The sequence below is a fragment of the Lolium rigidum genome, chromosome 1 (genome assembly GCF_022539505.1).
Source record: "Lolium rigidum isolate FL_2022 chromosome 1, APGP_CSIRO_Lrig_0.1, whole genome shotgun sequence".
NCBI classification, from domain to species: Eukaryota; Viridiplantae; Streptophyta; class Magnoliopsida; order Poales; family Poaceae; genus Lolium; species Lolium rigidum.
In genome coordinates this window covers 133,055,453-133,074,625 of record NC_061508.1, presented here as the reverse complement: position 1 = coordinate 133,074,625, position 19,173 = coordinate 133,055,453, and the positions used below count along the sequence as shown (strand labels likewise).

The window sequence follows — 19,173 nt, the reverse complement described above, 5'->3', positions numbered from 1 at the left end:
CGAAGCCGGCCTTGTACAGACTCGCGTGGACTGCGAGCACACAAGGGCTTGGGAGATTGGCCAGCTACGATAGAATTTTGCTTCTGTGATAGTTTTGGGAGATTGACCAGCTACAACTGAAGATTCCTTGTTCTTGTTTACTGTATCTTGTACTTGCTGATTGGCTTCTATAGTAATCAAACGATTTCAATTAATTGCTCTTTGTTGTATGTGCGTATAGAGTTTATACTGTGAATCTACTTACATACATCTCCGATGAATACTGATATTTCAGAAAGAAGTGAATGTAAGTTGTTTTGAATGTAAATATTAGAAAGAAACAAGTTCTTATTGCCCTGTGAGTATTTGCAATTTGAGGTGTTCTTACGTGACTGAATCAGGCCATACACACATTTAGATATGTTAACAAAAAACTTACTTACAGACTCGCGTGGACTGCGAGCACACAACTTCATGGGATTGAGATGGCACTGGCGATTTAGACCGGATGGCGGAAGATCTTCGGATGCAGGGATGCAGGAGGAACGCGGATTCATAAGATACGACGCCGAGCTCTTTAACCACTTAATCAACGATGAAAAGGCATGGGCTAGGTTCATTTTTTTTTCTGAAACGCCAGCTTCACCGTCACCATATTGCAAAACCTGATGGCTTCACATCCGAGTTTATTGTGGGCATCTACTACAGTCTACAGAGCCTAAACGATAATGGCAATGGATCCGGGGGCCCAACGTCTCGGTCCAGTTCAAGTCATCTCAGGTTATTTTCTACACATGTTCTGAGACGGGGAACACACGCTTCTGCGACGAATCCCCGTCGCCGGTGAGCACACGGCCGTCGGCTCTAGGCGCCTGAATCTGTACATACTCCATGCACCGGCCGTCCACCCTCAGGCACATGTACGCCGTGACGACCCACACTGCGGCGAGCACCCAGCTGAACTGCAGGTTCGCCATGGCCATGGCCCTCCGCGTCGCCTCCTTCGTGGAGCACGCGACCGCGCTGTGCATGGCCGCGCTCCCCTCCGCGCCGTGGCACCCCGTCGGCACGAGGGACGGAACCCACAGCACGAAGCCCATCACCACGAACCACAGGCCCTGGAAGAGCACGGTTGCCGACCGCACCACCGCCACGGGGAAGCTCCTGGGCAGCACGACGGTGGCGGAGGTGAGGACGAGCGACGCGGTGACCACGAGCTGCATGAGCCAGTGGTAGTGGCCCTCGAGGCCGACGTGGTCCGCGGAGTGCAGCCGGAGCAGGAACAGCTCCTGCCCGAACACGGACGCTGCGAGCGCGGTCACCACGTCGCTCAGCGCGCCGTGGTGCGGGGACGAGGACGGGGAGGCGGCGACGTCGGCCGCGAGCGCCACCGACGCGTAGACCCCGAGGTGGAGGTACATGGTGGCGTGCTCGAGGGTGTCCGGCTGGAGGGAGAGCGCGAGGAGGGGGAGGTCGACGAGCTGGTCGACGATGGCGAGGGCGGAGAAGGCGAGCAGGAGGTACAGCTCGAGGTGCTTCAAGCCGGGCAGCGGCGAGGGGAAGGGGAACCAGGTGGCGGAGCGGAACCCGGAGGTGCCCTTGAGCTTGTATGCCTTGATGGTGTTTAGCATGTGCCACATGCCGAGGATGGCGAAGGCCAGACCAGGGACGAAATGGCCTAGGAACGTGCCCATGGCTTAGTTTGCTGTTCCTCGTACGCGTGGATCTTAATGCAGTGTCGACGAGGGGCTTAAATAGGCCGTCAAACTTTGTTCTGTTATCTTAGGGCATCTCCAGCGGCGCGACGCATTTTAGCGTCCGCGCGCGTCCGTTTTGCGTCGGCCCTTTTGGTCGAAAACGACCGCGCGTCCGTTTGCGTCGGGGGTGGCTCCAGCGGCACGACGCATTTTTTTAAGGACGAATCATTTTTTTTTGAACTGAAACATAATTTACAAAAACTGAAACATAAACTTACATACTTGAAAACATAAAAAAAAAACCTAAAATGCCTACTGCTGCGCATCGTGGCCGTGCTGCTCCTCGTCGCTGTCGAGCAAGATGACCTCAGGTATGTCCCACGGCCAGTAGCCATCCGGGGGAGCGTACGCCGGGCACGATGGCGGTGCTCGAGGTTGAGGAGGCTGCGGCTGAGGCGGCGGTGGAGGTGCCCAGGGCTGCGGCTGTGGCGGCGGATGAGGAGCCCAGCCATAAGGCCGTTGCGGCGGTGGGGAGGCGCCCAAGGCTGTGGCGGCGGTGGAGGAGGCGCCGCCGAGTCCAGGAGCGCCTGTCGAAGGGCTTCATCCGCGGACAGGCCCGGCGGCATGACAGCGGTGGCGTAGCGGGGCAACGGCGGCTGGACAGGCGCGTCGTACTCGGAGACGAGGAGGCCGACTTTGGCCATCTCATCGTCCGTCATGTTGCCGGGGAACTCGAAGTTCCGGCCCTCCGCCATGGCCTGCTGCCATTCGTGGAAGACGAGGCCGACGTAGTCGTCGCTGTCGTCCTTCACGTCCTCGCTATGGTACGCGAGCGCCTCGATGTAGTCGTCGTCGTTGTCGTACATGGCGTAGGCTTCGTCGTCGTCGTCCTCGTCCTCGCGGTCGTTGTGCTGCGGCTGCTGACGACGCGTCGGCGCCTGCTGACGATGAGCCGGCGGTGCAGGGCCGAAGGGATAATCCCTGTCGCCCATGAAGCCAGCCCTTCGTCTGCTGTCCGTCTCCGTGGACAGGTACGTACGCCAACTCTCCGAGTCGATGGCGTACGCCGGATCGGCGAGGAGGTCCGCCGGCGGATATCGCCTCCGCCGCCGGATCTCCTTGGTCCGCTCGGGCTCGCGCGCCGGTGCTCGGAGGGATGGGCACCGGCGGCAGGCCGAGCCGCCGGCCGCCGTGCAGCCGCACGCCGGACAAGGCGTCGCATGACACCCATTTGCCGTGCATGAGCCTCCCCACCGTGACGGGGAGCGGCACCTTCTTGCTGCCACTGCCGGAGGCCTCGAAGTCGTTCTTCTTCCCCATGGCGCAGCGGCGGTTGTGGTGCGAGTGGAGCTGTGGGCGAAGGAGCAACGTGGCCGCTGGACTTTTAAGGGCGGCCGCGCACGGGATACGATGCCATTGAAGGCGGCGCGAGGCCCGGCCGCCGCCCGCCAGTGCACGCGCAGAACAGGAAGCTGCGGCATTCATGGCGGCGCAGACGCGGAAGCGCCGACCGCGGAAGCGATGGCCGCGGAAGCGATGCCCTCCATGCAGGCTCGCTGCCAGGCGGGCCCGGTGGAGACCGCAGCGGACACTTTGCGCGTCCGCGCAGCGTCCGCCGAGACGCAAACCTGACGCATATTTGGGCCAGGTTTGCGTCTCCGCGGACGAGCCGATCACTTTCCGTCGTGCCGCTGGAGACGGTGCCAGACGCATTTACGACCAAAGCGGACGCAAACGGTCGCCGCGCCGCTGGAGATGCCCTTACGGTCGTGAACCCGTAGCTTTCAAGCTTCGTGTGAAAAAAAAAAGTTAACTAAGTTGTGACTCCGTCCAGAGTATGCATGCTTCATCTAAAACAGAAGTGTATGCCTGCTTGTTTGGACTCCATTTAGAAGTAGAGGCAGAATGTCATTTCTAACGGCACCGGTTCCTACCGGACAGCTATCCAACCTCCATTTCCTCGCGATTTGTGTTAGTGCCCTTCTCCATATTTAGTGTGTATCATCTTCATATGACATATATTTGGTAAGAAAAATAACAAAATCTCGTAATTTTTTTATATAAATTAGGACTCACGGTAATTTAAATAAAAAACAACTACTCCCTCCGGTCCATATTAATTGACTCTAATGTAGATGTATCTAGACACATTTTAGTTCTAGATACATCCATATTGAAGTCAATTAATATGAATCGGAGGGAGTAAATGAATTCAAATACGTTTAAAATATATGTATAATATCGCTGAAATAACAAGATTTGACTACAATGTCACTCATATCTAATAAATATCATATATGTACGATATCTATACAAAATAGACACCAAACTAAAAAAAAATTGCACGAATCGCGAGGCTACTACCGGTCAGATTGAGACCGGTAGGAACCGGTGCCGTTAGAAAATCCGCGTCCGTAGAATGTGTGCATCTATTGATGCATATGCCATGGCTATGTCCCCATTTCGGCGAAAAAAGATGCAGAGCCAGAAGTTAGATCGGATATACTTGACCAAGTTCGAGAGCAAGTTAGCATATGCTCTCTTTATTTTGAAATGCATGTTACAAACATTTTGAAATTTCAAAAAAATTGGAATGGAAAATTCGCACGTACATCTTCATGTGCTACGTGCTCACAAAGCCGTTTCATGAAAATCGACTTATCGTGCGGCATGTGTAAAAAAGACAAAATTCAATTTTGAAAATAAGGATTTTCAGAAGATAAAGTTTATCCTTTTTACATAGATCACAAAATATATTGGTTCCTCGCGAAACTTGACGAATAAACGTATATTGTGAGGATGTACATGTAGGATTTTTTGTCAAATTTTTTCGAGATTTCGAAATATAATTTTTAGGTAGAGAGATCATACGCACCCGGAGCCGAATTGAATTTCCGGTTGATATGCTCCTTAATAATGTGTAATGTATGAAACCAACAAAACATCACCTTAGGTCCGAAGCGTATGTTTTTCAAAACTTATATTATTTTGGAAACACCCTCGGAGAAAAATTCTGGTTGAAAAAAAGAAATTCTCCAGGACAAATTAACATGTGCAGTTTAATGTAAATATTAATAAGATACATACTCTAAACAATTTGTATTACAAATCAACATTTTTATTACAGGAGTCATGGGGGTGGGAACAGAAAAAGAATACGCCGGATATCTCCAGCGGGGTGGATGGTGGTCGACTAACAGATCACACAATGCATAAGTACTTTTTGTTACATATTTTTCGTTGGTTGATATTTGTATCCATAATTTGTCATCATTAAGTTGAAATGTTGTGTATATTTATACTACTACCTCCGTCTCAGATTAACAGGCACGCACGCAACCCAAAAAATTACTTTGACCATTATTTTGGTCAATAAAATATGAAATATATGTTAAAAAAATTATATCATTATAAACCTTTTTTCAATGCGAATAGAATGATATAAATTTTGTAAACATATAATTTATATTTCATTGACCAAATTAATGGTCAAACTTTATCTTAAATTACGTGCGCACATGTTAAACTGAGACGGAGTGAGTATACAATAAATAAGGTTGAGTACATCAATATATGCAGACGTGTAAGAGATAGAAGGAAGGATGGGTCTGTAGCGGTAGCCATCTTCTAAGAGCACTAAGCTCCCAGGGTTCCCAGCTTTTGGGGTGAACTGGGGCGTCGCTGTCATCGGGCCTACGTAGTCGGTTCATGTGTATACGTGTTTTAAGCCTTTTTGGCCCACCGCTCGGCTCAGGCGGTCAAAGGGGATTGCGAAGGTGCGACCTAGGATAATCCCGTCGGCCTCCTCCCCTTGATCCCCATAATGCAGCTGCCCTGCATCAAGCCAGCACCTGCGGCCGGTGACTCAGCGGCGGCTTGGTCCCTCCGCTGAGGAGGAGGGAAGGTGGGGGGCGGTCTCGTTGAGGCGGAGCTCGGCGGCCGGTGAGGCCGAGCGCCTCATGCTACCATGTGCCGACCCGCCACCGCGAGCACCCGCACCCGCAGCAACGGCTTGCTGCCCCATGCTCGAGGAGGACTAGAAGCCCTGGACGTGTCAGGTTGCGGAGGCGATGGCTGACGGAGCCGCGTCTGGTCGGCCCGGGACGTGGGCTAGGCCGTCCAAGACAGTGCTGTTGGAGCCCCTGATCCTCTCGTAGGCGGGTCCGTGCGACATGGACGCCGAGGGCAGGTACTCCACCACCACAGAGCCCACTTCTAAGTTAGTACAAAATATATCAAGGCTGATGAATGTTATTGCATGACTTCCTTCTAATCATGTTGTTTAAAATAAGAGTATGGAGGTCTAATCTATATATTAGTATTATAGTTTTGTTCAATGATTAATTCTTGCACATCCTCCAGTTATGATAATATTGCACTGTCTCAACAGGAAAGATGAGTCGCTTCACAAGATTCCCATCTTGAGAAGCTATAGAGGCAAGTGCATGGCGATCTCCGTGCGTAGAAAGGAAAACTAACTGAATGCCAAAGTTATGCCCTTTGATACTAAATCTAGCATATTCAGCTACGTACTTGAATTTGATATTTGTAGTTTTGTATTCGCCGACATTTGTCATGTTACTTCACTTTTATTTTAATAAAAAACTTTTTTGGATATTTGTTACCAAACTGTAGATAGGTGTTTCTAAGACAGGAGCATTAAAAAATAAGCTTCAGTTTTACTTAAGTTTGGTTACTTAAGTTTGGTTGTAGTGGAAGATTAAAAGGAAGGGAGACTTCTATGAAGTGATTCAGGCCCTACGTTGTTATCCATAGACTATTCCTATTTTGGTTCTACCATTTGTTATATTAGATGATATTTCCTAATATTCACATGTTGCTACATTTTTTCATTTACTTTACGAAGTTGGCCCTTTCATTTGCTCTCAGGCTGATTGTCTTTTTTGAAGGTATCTTTTAGTTGATGAAGCAGTCCAACTGTTGAACTTCATCAGTATCTAGCTGTTATAACTCCCTAAGATATCTTTTTTTATCATTTAATCTTCTTGGTGCTGTTTATGTTGTAGTTGTCTTCTTAATTATTTCACCTTAATAATTGTTATTTTCTGCAGCCCTTTGCTCATATTTGAAATCCTTCTATAGATTATGAATAGATGAAGAACCATTCTTTTGCACGAGTCACTGGTACTTCTCCCCAAGGTGATTCTCCTGTTCCATAGTAAGCTTTTAGGTGATATGTATCAAATATTGAAAGGAAATTGGTGAAGCTGGTCCCTTCATAGTGCCTCTGTTGTTATCATTGTCTTCATTATCTGATTCAATTGTTTGGATTCATTTACTAGGTGATAGGTTTTAGTTATCGAAATATGTAACACCAACATCTTCTTTGTGGGACTACCACAATATTAAAAATGTGCCCCATTCAGCAAAGGTTGTTTTTCTTGGACATTAAAGATGATAGCTATAAATGTAGATGAGTTTGACCACCTTTGTGGTTCTTCCAAAAGAATATAGGCCACACAAGAAGTAGAGTCCAAAGGCTGCTATCAAGCTCAGGTCTTGATAGTTGGATATACATGTGAAAGAGGATATCTACCAACTTATGAAAAAAAAAATGAAACCGTGTCTAGGAGGAACTAGACACTTTTTTTTGATATAGTAGAAGCAAGACTTGGCGTGATATTTCCTAAATTCATCCCTGACAGGAATCGAACTCCGGTCGTTGGGGTGCGACACTGCGACCCCAACCACTCGGCTAAGCCTGCACAAACAGTATGGAAGAGGATAGCTACCAACTTATGAATGCACAAACAGTAGTTAGCACATTGTAATGACTTCTGAAGATTTTCATTTCTTCTATAAAGCTCACACTTAACAAATATCGAGCAGGGAATAGGCCAGCTATCTTATATATGCATATGTCTTAATTTGGCAAAAAAAAACATGAAAATGAGTATGTGCTCAAACTGAGCTGTCATAAAATGTTTTGAAGTTGTTGTTTGCCTTTCTTTGTAACAGGTCAAGTGCTAGAAGGACGGCAAACAAATTCAGGTTGGGCTGTTTTGCATCTTCCGTACTCATGCTTTTCACACTATTTTCAGGTGCTCTACCATTCATATTATTAACAAAATTTGTTTATTTGTGAGCCTAATCAGGGTAAGTAATTACTTTAGCTAAATTTCAGGGTCTTGCAGCACATAGGAGGGTGCAAAAGTTCACATAAAAGAATAGATAGTTTAATTCTTCACTCATATGTCTATACTATTTTGCAATGGTAAAGAGACAATGATGTGTTTGCTACATCAGAGGATTCATTATTAACGATGGTGCGTATTGCAATCAATCAATATATTTTCCTTATAGTATCATTTCACATGATACTGCAAATGATTTATCTTATCAATGCTACTACTTTGAAGGTGAATTTGTGTATTTTCTATATTTTCAGTGTAAGTATCCATGTATAATAATATAAAATGGTATTAGTACTTCTCTCTTTATGTGTACTGCATGAGCTACTCTATGGCCCAAGAAAAAAAAACCCCGATCAGTGGAGCCCAACAAAAATTCGCTGTGAAGCCAAAGGCATATATATCAGCAAAAAGTAGTAGACGCTAATGGCAGAAGACGGCGCAGCAGAGCGCGCAAGGTCCTTCTAGTATGGTAGAACAGTGACATGCCCTACCCACATGGCAGATGAGCGGAGAAGTCCCTCGCAGCCAAATTCTTATACTTTCCATTATTTTTACTGTTGTGAGAAAATTTCACAAATAGATGCATAAAATCCCGTGTTTCGTTTCCTCAGTTATGATCAGATTTTACGTTTGTATCTCATTATGGACAGAGTGTAGATTTCATGCGCCAACTCTAAACCTGGGTAACTTGGGCCCTAAACTCTTGAAGCCGTTGTTCTAGTCCAAGGTCTATATCACTAGACTGTTTTGGACGACGTTGTGTTGGTTTTGGATGACGGAGACTTCAAAATATGTGGTATATATCTAGCAACAAATATACTTTTAAAAGGAAACAAGATGCAAAAAAGACAACAAAGGCAGAAAAGGTGCAGCGCTTCGACCATAACTGACGAAGTAATGCTAGTTGGGTTGTGCCTCTTTCGTCGCCCGGCTCTGCTCTGATTTGCTACTGAAAAGAGGAGCGGCATATCCTGCGTGAAAGTGGTACAAGTGGAAAACACCGACGAGCGTATCAGTGCTTTGACCACTTCACCTAATCAAATCATATAACCTGTCCGTGCACGCTTGGTTTTCTCTTGTGTTGCAGGATTTTGCAAAAGACGTGAGAGGAATAGTGGTAATCGTCACTAGTGCTTGGACCTAATTTTGCAAGGTGGATCGAGAGTGACCATGACTGTAGTAACAATGGAGTCTGCGTCCGATCCCATTTCAGGGAAAATAATGCATACCAGTCACCGAAGTAATTAATGGTTCCCCTGAAGTGTTGTAGATAGACAAGAAACTTTCTGCTTTCTAACTTTTCTTTGCGCGGCAGTTTTCTACGCTTTTGTTGGGATACATTGAAACTTTCGTGTCGTACTCTTGGTGACTCATTTTCCGTTTACAAAGATTAGGTGTGTGTGTGTGTCGTGAATTTGGTCACTCGATCATTTCTTATGGAAATAGACACAGACGAAGCTAAAAGAAAGGCGCGGAAGAGGGAGCTCACCCGATGTAAGAAACAATCCAGAAACTCTTATCTATAAACAAAAAAGCAATGAAACCAGCGAAAAGGAGCGCAGTGGTCCTCGCATATGCAAATGCATTATCTTTTCTGTGGTGAAAGTTACTGATTGAACTGCCGCGCACAATAATTTTGTGGAAGTCTCTCCATTGAAAAACCTATTTTTCTAATAGGCCACGCGATGACATGGTGATCTAGGTGTTCTTGCCCCTCCTTCAGTCCCACTAGTATAGAATGCTGCACCATCTACTAGTAGAAAAATGGGTTTCGGTCTAAGCCTTTAGTATCGGTTCCTTTATACACCGGTACTAAATGGTGCATTAGTACCGGTTGCTTTACCCGGGCGGCCGAGAAACATCAATACCGGTTCGTTGAGAGCCTTTTGTACCGGTTCGTGTTACGAACCGGTGCGAAAGGATTTCCGTCCAATTTTAAGGCGGAGGTGGGGCCAGAGCTGCACCTTTAGTACCGGTTCATTTGAAGAACCGGTACTAAAGGGTCCCTGCCCTATTTCTTCAGCCCGATCCCTGCATCTCATTTTTCCTTCTACTATCACTTTTTCAAATATTTTGCACCTCTCACACTCCAACAAATCTTCATTTTTCTCTACCATTTTATCAAGATTGACGGTACCCATCTATCTAAGGGTTAGCAATATCATCCTTTCTTCCGGCGTTCCTAATTTAGCTCATTTCTTTGCTAGTTTAACTCGTATTATTTTTCTAGTGCTAGCTAGCAAGGTGTTCGATGAAATACCTAACTTAGGGGTTTTATTCTTTTTATATGCAATTTGAGCTCAAATTAAAGTATGATTTGTTGGTTTTAGTACCGTCCCCGTCCTCACCGCCGTCGATCGTCCCCTATCCGACACCACCTCGGTGAGCCTCTTCTTTTTTATAAAAAAATACTTAGTTTTATGTGATAAACTTGAATATTAATTAATTTGGTCACTCATATATCCATGATGTTGTGTAATTAATGATTTTTGATATACTTATATAATGCAGATGAATCGATAATGGATGTACGGTGACCGATGCCATCCCGACTTCATTACTGGCATGCATTATTTTCTCAACGTGACTGAGGCAAATAGGCGGTCGAATGGTTTCATTTGTTTTCCATGTAGTTCCTGTAAGAATGCGAAGGATTACTCTACCGCAAAGACCCTTCACATCCACCTGCTTGAGAATGGTTTCATGTCCGGCTATAATTGTTGGATCAAGCACGGAGAAAACAGGGTTATAATGGAAGACAACGAAGAAGAAGAAGAGGATAGTGACAACTATCCTATATTCACTGAAGACGGTGACAGTAGAATGGGGGAAGACGACGCTAAAGAAGAGCCCATTTTTGATGAGCCCATTTTTGATGAGCCCGATGACGATTTGGGTCGGGTCATTCTTGATGCGAAGATAAACTGCGGAAGTGAAAAGGAGAGGTTGAAGTTGGAGAAAATGTTAGAGGATCACTACAAACTGTTGTACCCAAATTACGAAGATGGCCAGGAAAAGCTGGGTACCACACTGAAATTGCTGCAATGGAAGGCATATAATGGTACTTCTGCCAAGGGATTTGAAAAGTTGCTGAAAATAATAAAGAAGATGCTTCCAGGGAGAACGTATTGCCCTCTAGTACGTACGAAGCAAAGAAAGTTGTCTGCCCTCTAGGATTAGAGGTGCAGAAGATACATGCATGCATCAATGACTGCATCCTCTACCGCGAGGAGTACGCGAATTTGAATGCATGCCCGGTATGTGGTGCATTGAGGTATAAAATCAGGCGAGATGACCCTGGCGATGTTGAGGGCGAGTCCACCCCCAGGAAGAGGGTTCCTGCGAAGGTGATGTGGTATGCTCCTATAATACCACGGTTGAAACGTTTGTTCCAAAACAAATAGCATGCCAAGTGGTTGCGATGGCACAAAGAGGACCGTAAGAAAGATGTGATGCTGAGACACGCCGCTGACGGGTCGCAGTGGAGAAAAATCGACAGAAAGTTCAAGTTATTTTCAGATGATGCAAGGAACTTAACATTTGGTCTAAGAACATATGGCTTTAATCCTTTCGGGGAGCAGAACTCCAGTCATAGCACCTGGCCGGTGACTCTATGTATCTATAACCTTCCTCCTTGGTTGTGCATGAAGCGGAAGTTCATTATGATGCTAGTGTTTATCCAAGGCCCGAGGCAACCCGACAACGATATTGATGTGTACCTGAGGCCATTGGTTGAAGAACTTTTACAGTTGTGGCGTGAAGAAGGTGTACCTGTGTGAGATGAGCACGAACAAAAGGAATTTAACCTACGAGCGTTGTTGTTTGTAACCATCAATTATTGATCTGCTCTTAGTAACATTTCAGGACAGTCAAACAAGGGATACAATGCATGCACACATTGTTTAGGTGAGACTGACAGTATATATTTGGGAAACAAGAATGTGTACCTGGAGCATCGTTGATTTCTTCCAAAACAACATCACGTAAGAAAGAGAGGAAAGCATTTCATAGGTGAGGAAGATAACCGAACGAAGCCTACCCGCCATACTGGGGATGTTATATATGATATGGTCAACGATTTAAAAGTGATCTTCGAAAAGGGTCCTGGCGGATAATCTGTTCCGCATGATGTTGACGGACATGTACCCATGTGGAAGAAGATGTCTATATTTTGGGAGCCACCCTACTGGAAAAGCCTAGAGGTTTACTCTGCAATCGATGTGATGCACGTGACGAAAAATCTTTGCGTGAACCTGCTAAACTTCTTGGGCTGTATGGGAAGACAAAAGATACACCGGATGCACGGCAGGACCAGCAATATATCCACGGAGGAAACAACCTAAATCCAGAGAAGTATCAAGGTACTGACAGCTACGCTCTTACCAAAGAAGAGAAGGAGATCTTTTTTGAAGTCATCAGTAGCATCAAGGTCCGGTCTGGCTTCTCGTCGAATATAAATGGAATAATAAACATGTCAGAGAAAAAAATTTAAAACCTAAAGTCTCATGACTGCCACGTGATTATGACAGAAGCTATGTGCGTTCCTCAATGGAATAATAAGCATCAAGGTCCCGTTGCATTGAGGGGGCTTCTGCCGGAAAATGTTCGAGTACCCATTGTGAAGCTATGTGCGTTCCTCAATGCAATTTCTCAGAAGGTGATCAATCCACTAACTCTACAAAAGTTACAGAAGGATGTGGTGCAATGTCTAGTCAGCTTTGAGTTGGTGTTTCCACCATCCTTCTTCAATATTATGACGCATCTCCTCATTCACCTGGTCGAAGAGATTGGCATTCTTGGTCCAGTATTTCTACACAACATGTTCCCCTTTGAGAGATTCATGGGAGTCCTAAACAAATACGTTCATAACCGTGCTAGGCCAGAAGGAAGCATCTCTCAGGGCTATGGAACAGAAGAGGTCATTGAGTTTTGTGTTGACTTTATTCCTAACCTTAAACCGATCGGTGTTCCTGAATCGCGCTATGAGGGGAGACTGTGTGGAAAAGGCACGCTAGGAAAGAAGCAGCAATGTGTATGGACGGATGATACGTCTCCAACGTATCTATAATTTCTGATGTTCCATGCTAGTTTTATGACAATACCTACATGTTTTGCTCACACTTTATAATACTTTTATGCATTTTCCGGAACTAACCTATTAACAAGATGCCGAGGTGCCGCTTCCGTTTTCTCGCTCGTTTTTGGTTCCGGAAAGGCTGTTCGGGCAATATTCTCGGAATTCGACGAAACAAAAGCCAAACATCATATTTCACCGAGACGGACCAGAACACCGAAGGGGAGCCGGAGAGGAGGCCCAGGGCCCCCACACCACACTGGGGCGCGGCCTAGGAGGGGGGCACGCCGCCCTATGGGGTGGGCCCCCCATGCACCCCCTTGCGCTGCCTCTTCGCCTATATAATCTCTCGTGACGTGAAAACCCTACACCAATTGACGGAACTCCAGAAAGACTCCAGGGACGCCGCCGCCATCGCGAAACTCCGTTTCGGGGAACAAAAGTCTCTGTTCCGGCACGCTGCCGGGACGGGGAATTGCCCCCGGAGTCATCTCCATCGACACCACCGCCATCTTCATCGCCATCGCTGTCTCCCATGATGAGGAGGGAGTAGTTCTCCCCCGAGGCTGAGGGCTCTACCGGTAGCTATGTGGTTCATCTCTCTCCCATGGTGTGATCTTTATGTGATCATGAGCTTTGTATCACTATTAATCTATGTGCTACTCTAGTGATGTTATTAAAGTAGTCTATTTCTCCTCCATGATGTAATGTTGACAGTGTGTGCATCATGTAGTACTTGGCGTAGGTTATGATTGTAATCTCTTGTAGATTATGAAGTTAACTATTACTATGATAGTATTGATGCGATCTATTCCCCCTTTCAAAGCTATTCTTGATAGTGTGTATGCTATGTTAGTACTCGGTCTAAATTGCAATGGTCTATTATGCACTCTAGAGGTTACTTAAATATGAACTCCGGAGGTTGTGGAGCTTGTTTACTCCGGCTTGAGGTGTGCTTTTATAGCCCTACACAATGAATGGTGTTTGTTATCCAACAAGAGAGTGTGAGGAAGTAGCACAAGTGAAGAAAAGCTATTTATTTATGTGATCATTGTTGAGAGTGTCCACTAGTGAAAGTATGATCCCTAGGCCTTGTTTCCAAATATCGAATCACCGTTTATTTACTGTTCTACTGCATATTTACTTGCTGCCATATTTATTTCAGATTGTTATTACCACTCATATTCATCCATATCACTTGCATCTTACTATCTCTTCGCCGAACTAGTGCACATATACATCTGACAAGTGTATTAGGTGTGTTGGGGACACAAGAGACTTCTTGTATCGTAATTGCAGGCTTGCTTGAGAGGGATATCTTTGACCTCTCCCTCCCTGAGTTCGATAAACCTTGGGTGATTCACTTAAGGGAAACTTGCTACTGTTCTACAAACCTCTGCTCTTGGAGGCCCAACACTGTCTACAGGAATAGAAGCGTGCGTAGACATCAAGCTATTTTCTGGCGCCGTTGCCGGGGAGGTAAGGTAAAAGGTATTCACATCCTCCGACTACTAAGCTATTTCCTAGCACTGTTGCCGGTGTGTGAGTGCTCGAAGCTATTTCCTTTAGATCCTGCAATTACATCTTTTTGTTTCTTGTTTTTATTTTCATTAGTTAGGCTTAATGGAAAACAACAACAAAAAATTAGAGATCTTTATGAACTTTATATTGAATTAGGACATGATGTGTTTGAAGAGAGAATCCCATGGAACTTTGTTTGCAAAATAGTTGTAGCAATGTTATTAGCATGAACTCTTTGGACACTATTATTGCTAATGCTATGGAAAATTCTAAGCTTGGGGAAGCTGGTTTTGATGAGCATGATATTTTAGTCCCCCAAGCATGGAGGAGAAAATTTACTTTGATGATACTTTACCTCCTATATATGATGATTACAATGATGACTATCATATTTTCGGTCCACCTACTATTGAGGAGAAGATTAATTATGATTACAATATGCCTCCTATATATGATGATTATGGTGATGAGAATAATAATGATAGCTATTTTATTGAATTTGCTCCCACTACAATTAATAGTAATGACTATGCTTATGTGAAGAGTAATAATTGTATGCATGTAGCTCATGATAAGAATGTTTCATGTGATAGTTATATTGTTGAGTTTGTTCATGATGCTACTGAAAGTTATTATGAGAGAGGGAAACATGGTTATATGCATCTTAATAATATTAAGTTTTCCCTCTTTATGTTGAGAATCTTGAAGTTGCGCTTGTGTTGCCTTTCTATGCTTGTTACATTATGCTTACATGACTTGTTTATTTACAAGATTCCTTTTCATAGGAAGTGGGTTAGACTTAAAAGTGTTTCTTATTTGCTTTTCATGCTCTCTTTTGCTTCAACTCTCATCCTTATGTGAGCATCATTAAAATTGATGAGCCCATCTCAATGGCTATAAAGAAAGCACTTCTTGGGAGATAACCCATGTTTTTATTTTGCTACAGTTTTATTGTGTCTTGGAAGTTGTTACTACTGTAGCAACCTCTCCTTATCTTTATTTTATTGCATTGTTGTGCCAAGTGAAGTCTTTGATAGTAAGGTTGATACTAGATTTGGACTACTGCGCAGAAACAGATTCCTTGCTGTCACGAATTTGAATAGGCCTCTCTGTAGGTAACTCAGAAAAATCTTCCAATTTTCGTGTGTGATCCTCAGATATGTACGCAACTTTTATTCAATTTGAGCTTCTTCATCTGAGCATGTTAAGTGCCTCTAAAAAATTCGTCTTTACGGACTGTTCTGTTTTGACAGATTCTGCCTTTTATTTCACATTGCCTCTTTTGCTATGTTGAATGGATTTCTTTGTTCCATTAACTTTCAGTAGCTTTGAGCAATGTCCAGAAGTGTTAAGAATGATTATGTCACCTCTGAATATGTGAATTTTTGATTATGCACTAACCCTCTAATGAGTTTGTTTTGAGTTTGGTGTGGAGAAAGTTTTCAAGGATCAAAAGAGGAGGATGATACAATATGATCAAGAAGAGTGAAAAGTCTAAGCTTGGGGATGCCCCCGTGGTTCATCCCTGCATATTTCAAGAAGACTCAAGCATCTAAGCTTGGGGATACCCAAGGCATCCCCTTCTTCATCAACAACTTATCAGGTCACCTCTAGTGAAACTATATTTTTATTCCGTCACATCTTATGTGCTTTACTTGGAGCGTCTCGTGTGCTTTTATTTTCGTTTTGTTATTTTCATTCTCTGAATAAATTCATGCTTGTGTGGGAGAGAGACACGATCCGCTTTTTCATATGAACACTTGTGTTCTTCGTTTTACTTTTAATGTTCATGGCAAAAGTTGAAAGTAGCTGCATTTATTGCTATTTGGTCGGAAACAGAAAATGCTTCATATTGTCTTGAATAATTTGATATTTGGCAATTGTTGTGCTCAAATAGATCATGTTTAAGCTCTTGCATCATGTACTTTGCACCTATTAATGAAGAACTACAATAGAGCTTGTTGAAATTTGGTTTGCATGATTGGTCTCTCTAAAGTCTAGATATTTTCTGGTGAAGTGTTTGAACAACAAGGAAGACCAGTGTAGAGTCTTATAATGCTTGCAATATGTTCTTATGTAAGTTTTGTTGTACCGATTCATACTTGTGTTTGCTTCAAACAACCTTGCTAGCCAAAGCCTTGTACTGAGAGGGAATACTTCTCGTGCATCCAAATCCTTGAGCCAAAACCTATGCCATTTGTGTCCACCATACCTACCTACTATGTGGTATTTCTCTGCCATTCCAAAGTAAATTACTTGAGTGCTACCTTTAAAATTTCATTCTTTGTCTTTGCAATACATAGCTCATGGGAAAATAGCTTAAAAACTAATGTGGTATTGAATATGTAGCTTATGTATCTTATTTCTTATAAGTTGCTTGTTGAGCGGTAACCATGTTTCTGGGGACGCCATCAACTATTACACCTTTGTTAAATATCATGTGAGTTGCTATGTGATGTCTACGGGAGCTTCTATTCTTGTAGACAGTGTTGGGCCTCCAAGAGCAGAGGTTTGTAGAACAGCAGCAAGTTTCCCTTAAGTGGATCACCCAAGGTTTATCGATCTCAGGGAGGAAGAGGTCAAAGATATCCCTCTCAAGCAACCCTGCAACCACAAAGCAAGAAGTCTCTTGTGTCCCCAACACACCTAATACACTTGTCAGATGTATAGGTGCACTAGTTCGGCGAAGAGATAGTGAAATACAAGTAGTATGGATGTATATGAGTGGTAATAGCAATCTGAATAAAATATGGCAGCGAGTAAACATGCAACAAAACAGTAAACAAACGGAGATTCGATGCTTGGAAGCAAGGCCCAGGGATCCCGCTTTCACTAGTGGACACTCTCAACATTGATCGCATAATAAATAACTCTTTCTCATATGTGCTACATACACTCTTTTGTTGGATGATGAACACATTGCGTAGGATTACACGAACCCTCAATGCCGGAGTTAACAAGCTCCACAATTCAATGTTCATATTTAAATAACCTTAGAGCATAATAGATCATTGCAAAATAAACCAAGAACTAACATAGTGCACACACTGTCCACATTACACTATGAAGGAGGAATAGATCACATCAATACTATCATAATGATAATTAACTCCACAATCTACAAGAGATCATGATCATAGCCTACGACAAGAACCACACGGTGCACACACTAGTCACCTTTACACCATGCAGGAGGAATAGACTACTTTAATAACATCACATGAGTAGCACATAACCTAGTAGCGATACAAAGCTCATCATATGGATCTCAATCATGCAAAGCAATTCACGAGATCATTGTATTGGAGTACAGAGAGATTAACCACATAGCTACAGCGGAGCCCTCAGCCTCGGGGGTGGATTACTCCCTCCTCATCATGGAGACAGCGATGGCGGTGAAGATGGCGGTGGAGACGGCGGTGGAGATGACTCCAGGGGCAATTCCCCGCCCCGGCAGGGTGCCGGAACAGAGACTTCTGTCCCCCGAATTGGATTTTCGCGATGGCGGCGGCGCCCCTGGAGTCTTTCTGGAGTTTCGTCAATTGGTATCGCGTTTTTAGGTCGAGACGGCTTTAATAGGCGAAGAGGCGGCGCAGGGGGCACCTGGGGGCTCCCCACCATAGGCCGGCGTGGGCCCAGGCCAGGCCGCGCCGCCTTATGGTGTGGTGGCCCTCTGGCCCCTCTCCGACTCTTCTTCGGTGTTCTGGATGCTTCCGGGAAAAATAGGAGGTTTGGTCTTCGTTTCGTCGAATTCGAGAATATTGCCCGAACAGCCTTTTCGGAACCAAAAACAGCAGAAACGTGAACCGGCACTCGTGGCATCTTGTTAATAGGTTAGTTCCGGAAAACGCATAAAAACATTATAAAGTGCAAGCAAAACATGTAAGTATTGTCATAAAACAAGCATGGAACGACAGAAATTATGGATACGTCGGGGACGTATCAGCATCCCCAAGCTTAGTTCCCGCTCGTCCCGAGCAGGTAAACGATAAACAAAGATAATTTCTGGAGTGACATGCCATCATAAACTTGATCATATTGTAAACATATGTAATGAATGCAGCGATCAAAACAATGGTAATGACATGAGTAAACAACTGAATCATAAAGCAATGACTTTTCATGAATAGCACTTTCAAGACAGGCATCAATAAGTCTTGCATAAGAGTTAACTCATAAAGCAATAATTTAAAGTAAAGACATTGAAGCAACACAATGGAAGATTAAGTTTCAGCGGTTGCTTTCAACTTGTAACATGTATATCTCATGGATATTGTCAACATAGAGTAATATAACAAATGCAATATGCAAGTATGTAAGAATCAATGCACAGCTTCACACAAGTGTTTGCTTCTTGAGGTGGAGAGAGATAGGTGAACTGACTCAACATAAAAGTAAAAGAAAGGTCCTTCAAAGAGGAAAGCATCGATTGCTATATTTGTGCTAGAGCTTTTATTTTGAAAACATGAAACAATTTTGTCAACGGTAGTAATAAAGCATATGAGTTATGTAAATTACATCTTACAAGTTGCAAGCCTCATGCATAGTGTACTAATAGTGCCCGCACCTTGTCCTAATTAGCTTGGACTACCGGATCATCGCAATACACATGTTTTAACCAAGTGTCACAAAGGGGTACCTCCATGCCGCCTGTACAAAGGTCTAAGGAGAAAGCTCGCATTTTGGATTTCTCGCTTTTGATTATTCTCAACTTAGACATCCATACCGGGACAACATGGACAACGGA

General features: G+C 44.3%; 1 protein-coding gene across 1 annotated transcript; it reads right to left on the bottom strand.

Annotated features, from left to right (window-relative positions):
• Positions 1 to 363: 363 nt before the first annotated feature.
• Positions 364 to 1,688, bottom strand: LOC124682408 (transmembrane protein 45B-like). The gene has a single exon (XM_047217100.1). The coding sequence runs from the start codon at positions 1,671 to 1,673 to the stop codon at positions 768 to 770; it is 906 nt and encodes a 301-aa protein (XP_047073056.1). The 5' UTR covers positions 1,674 to 1,688; the 3' UTR covers positions 364 to 767.
• Between the last annotated feature and the right edge of the window lie 17,485 nt (positions 1,689 to 19,173).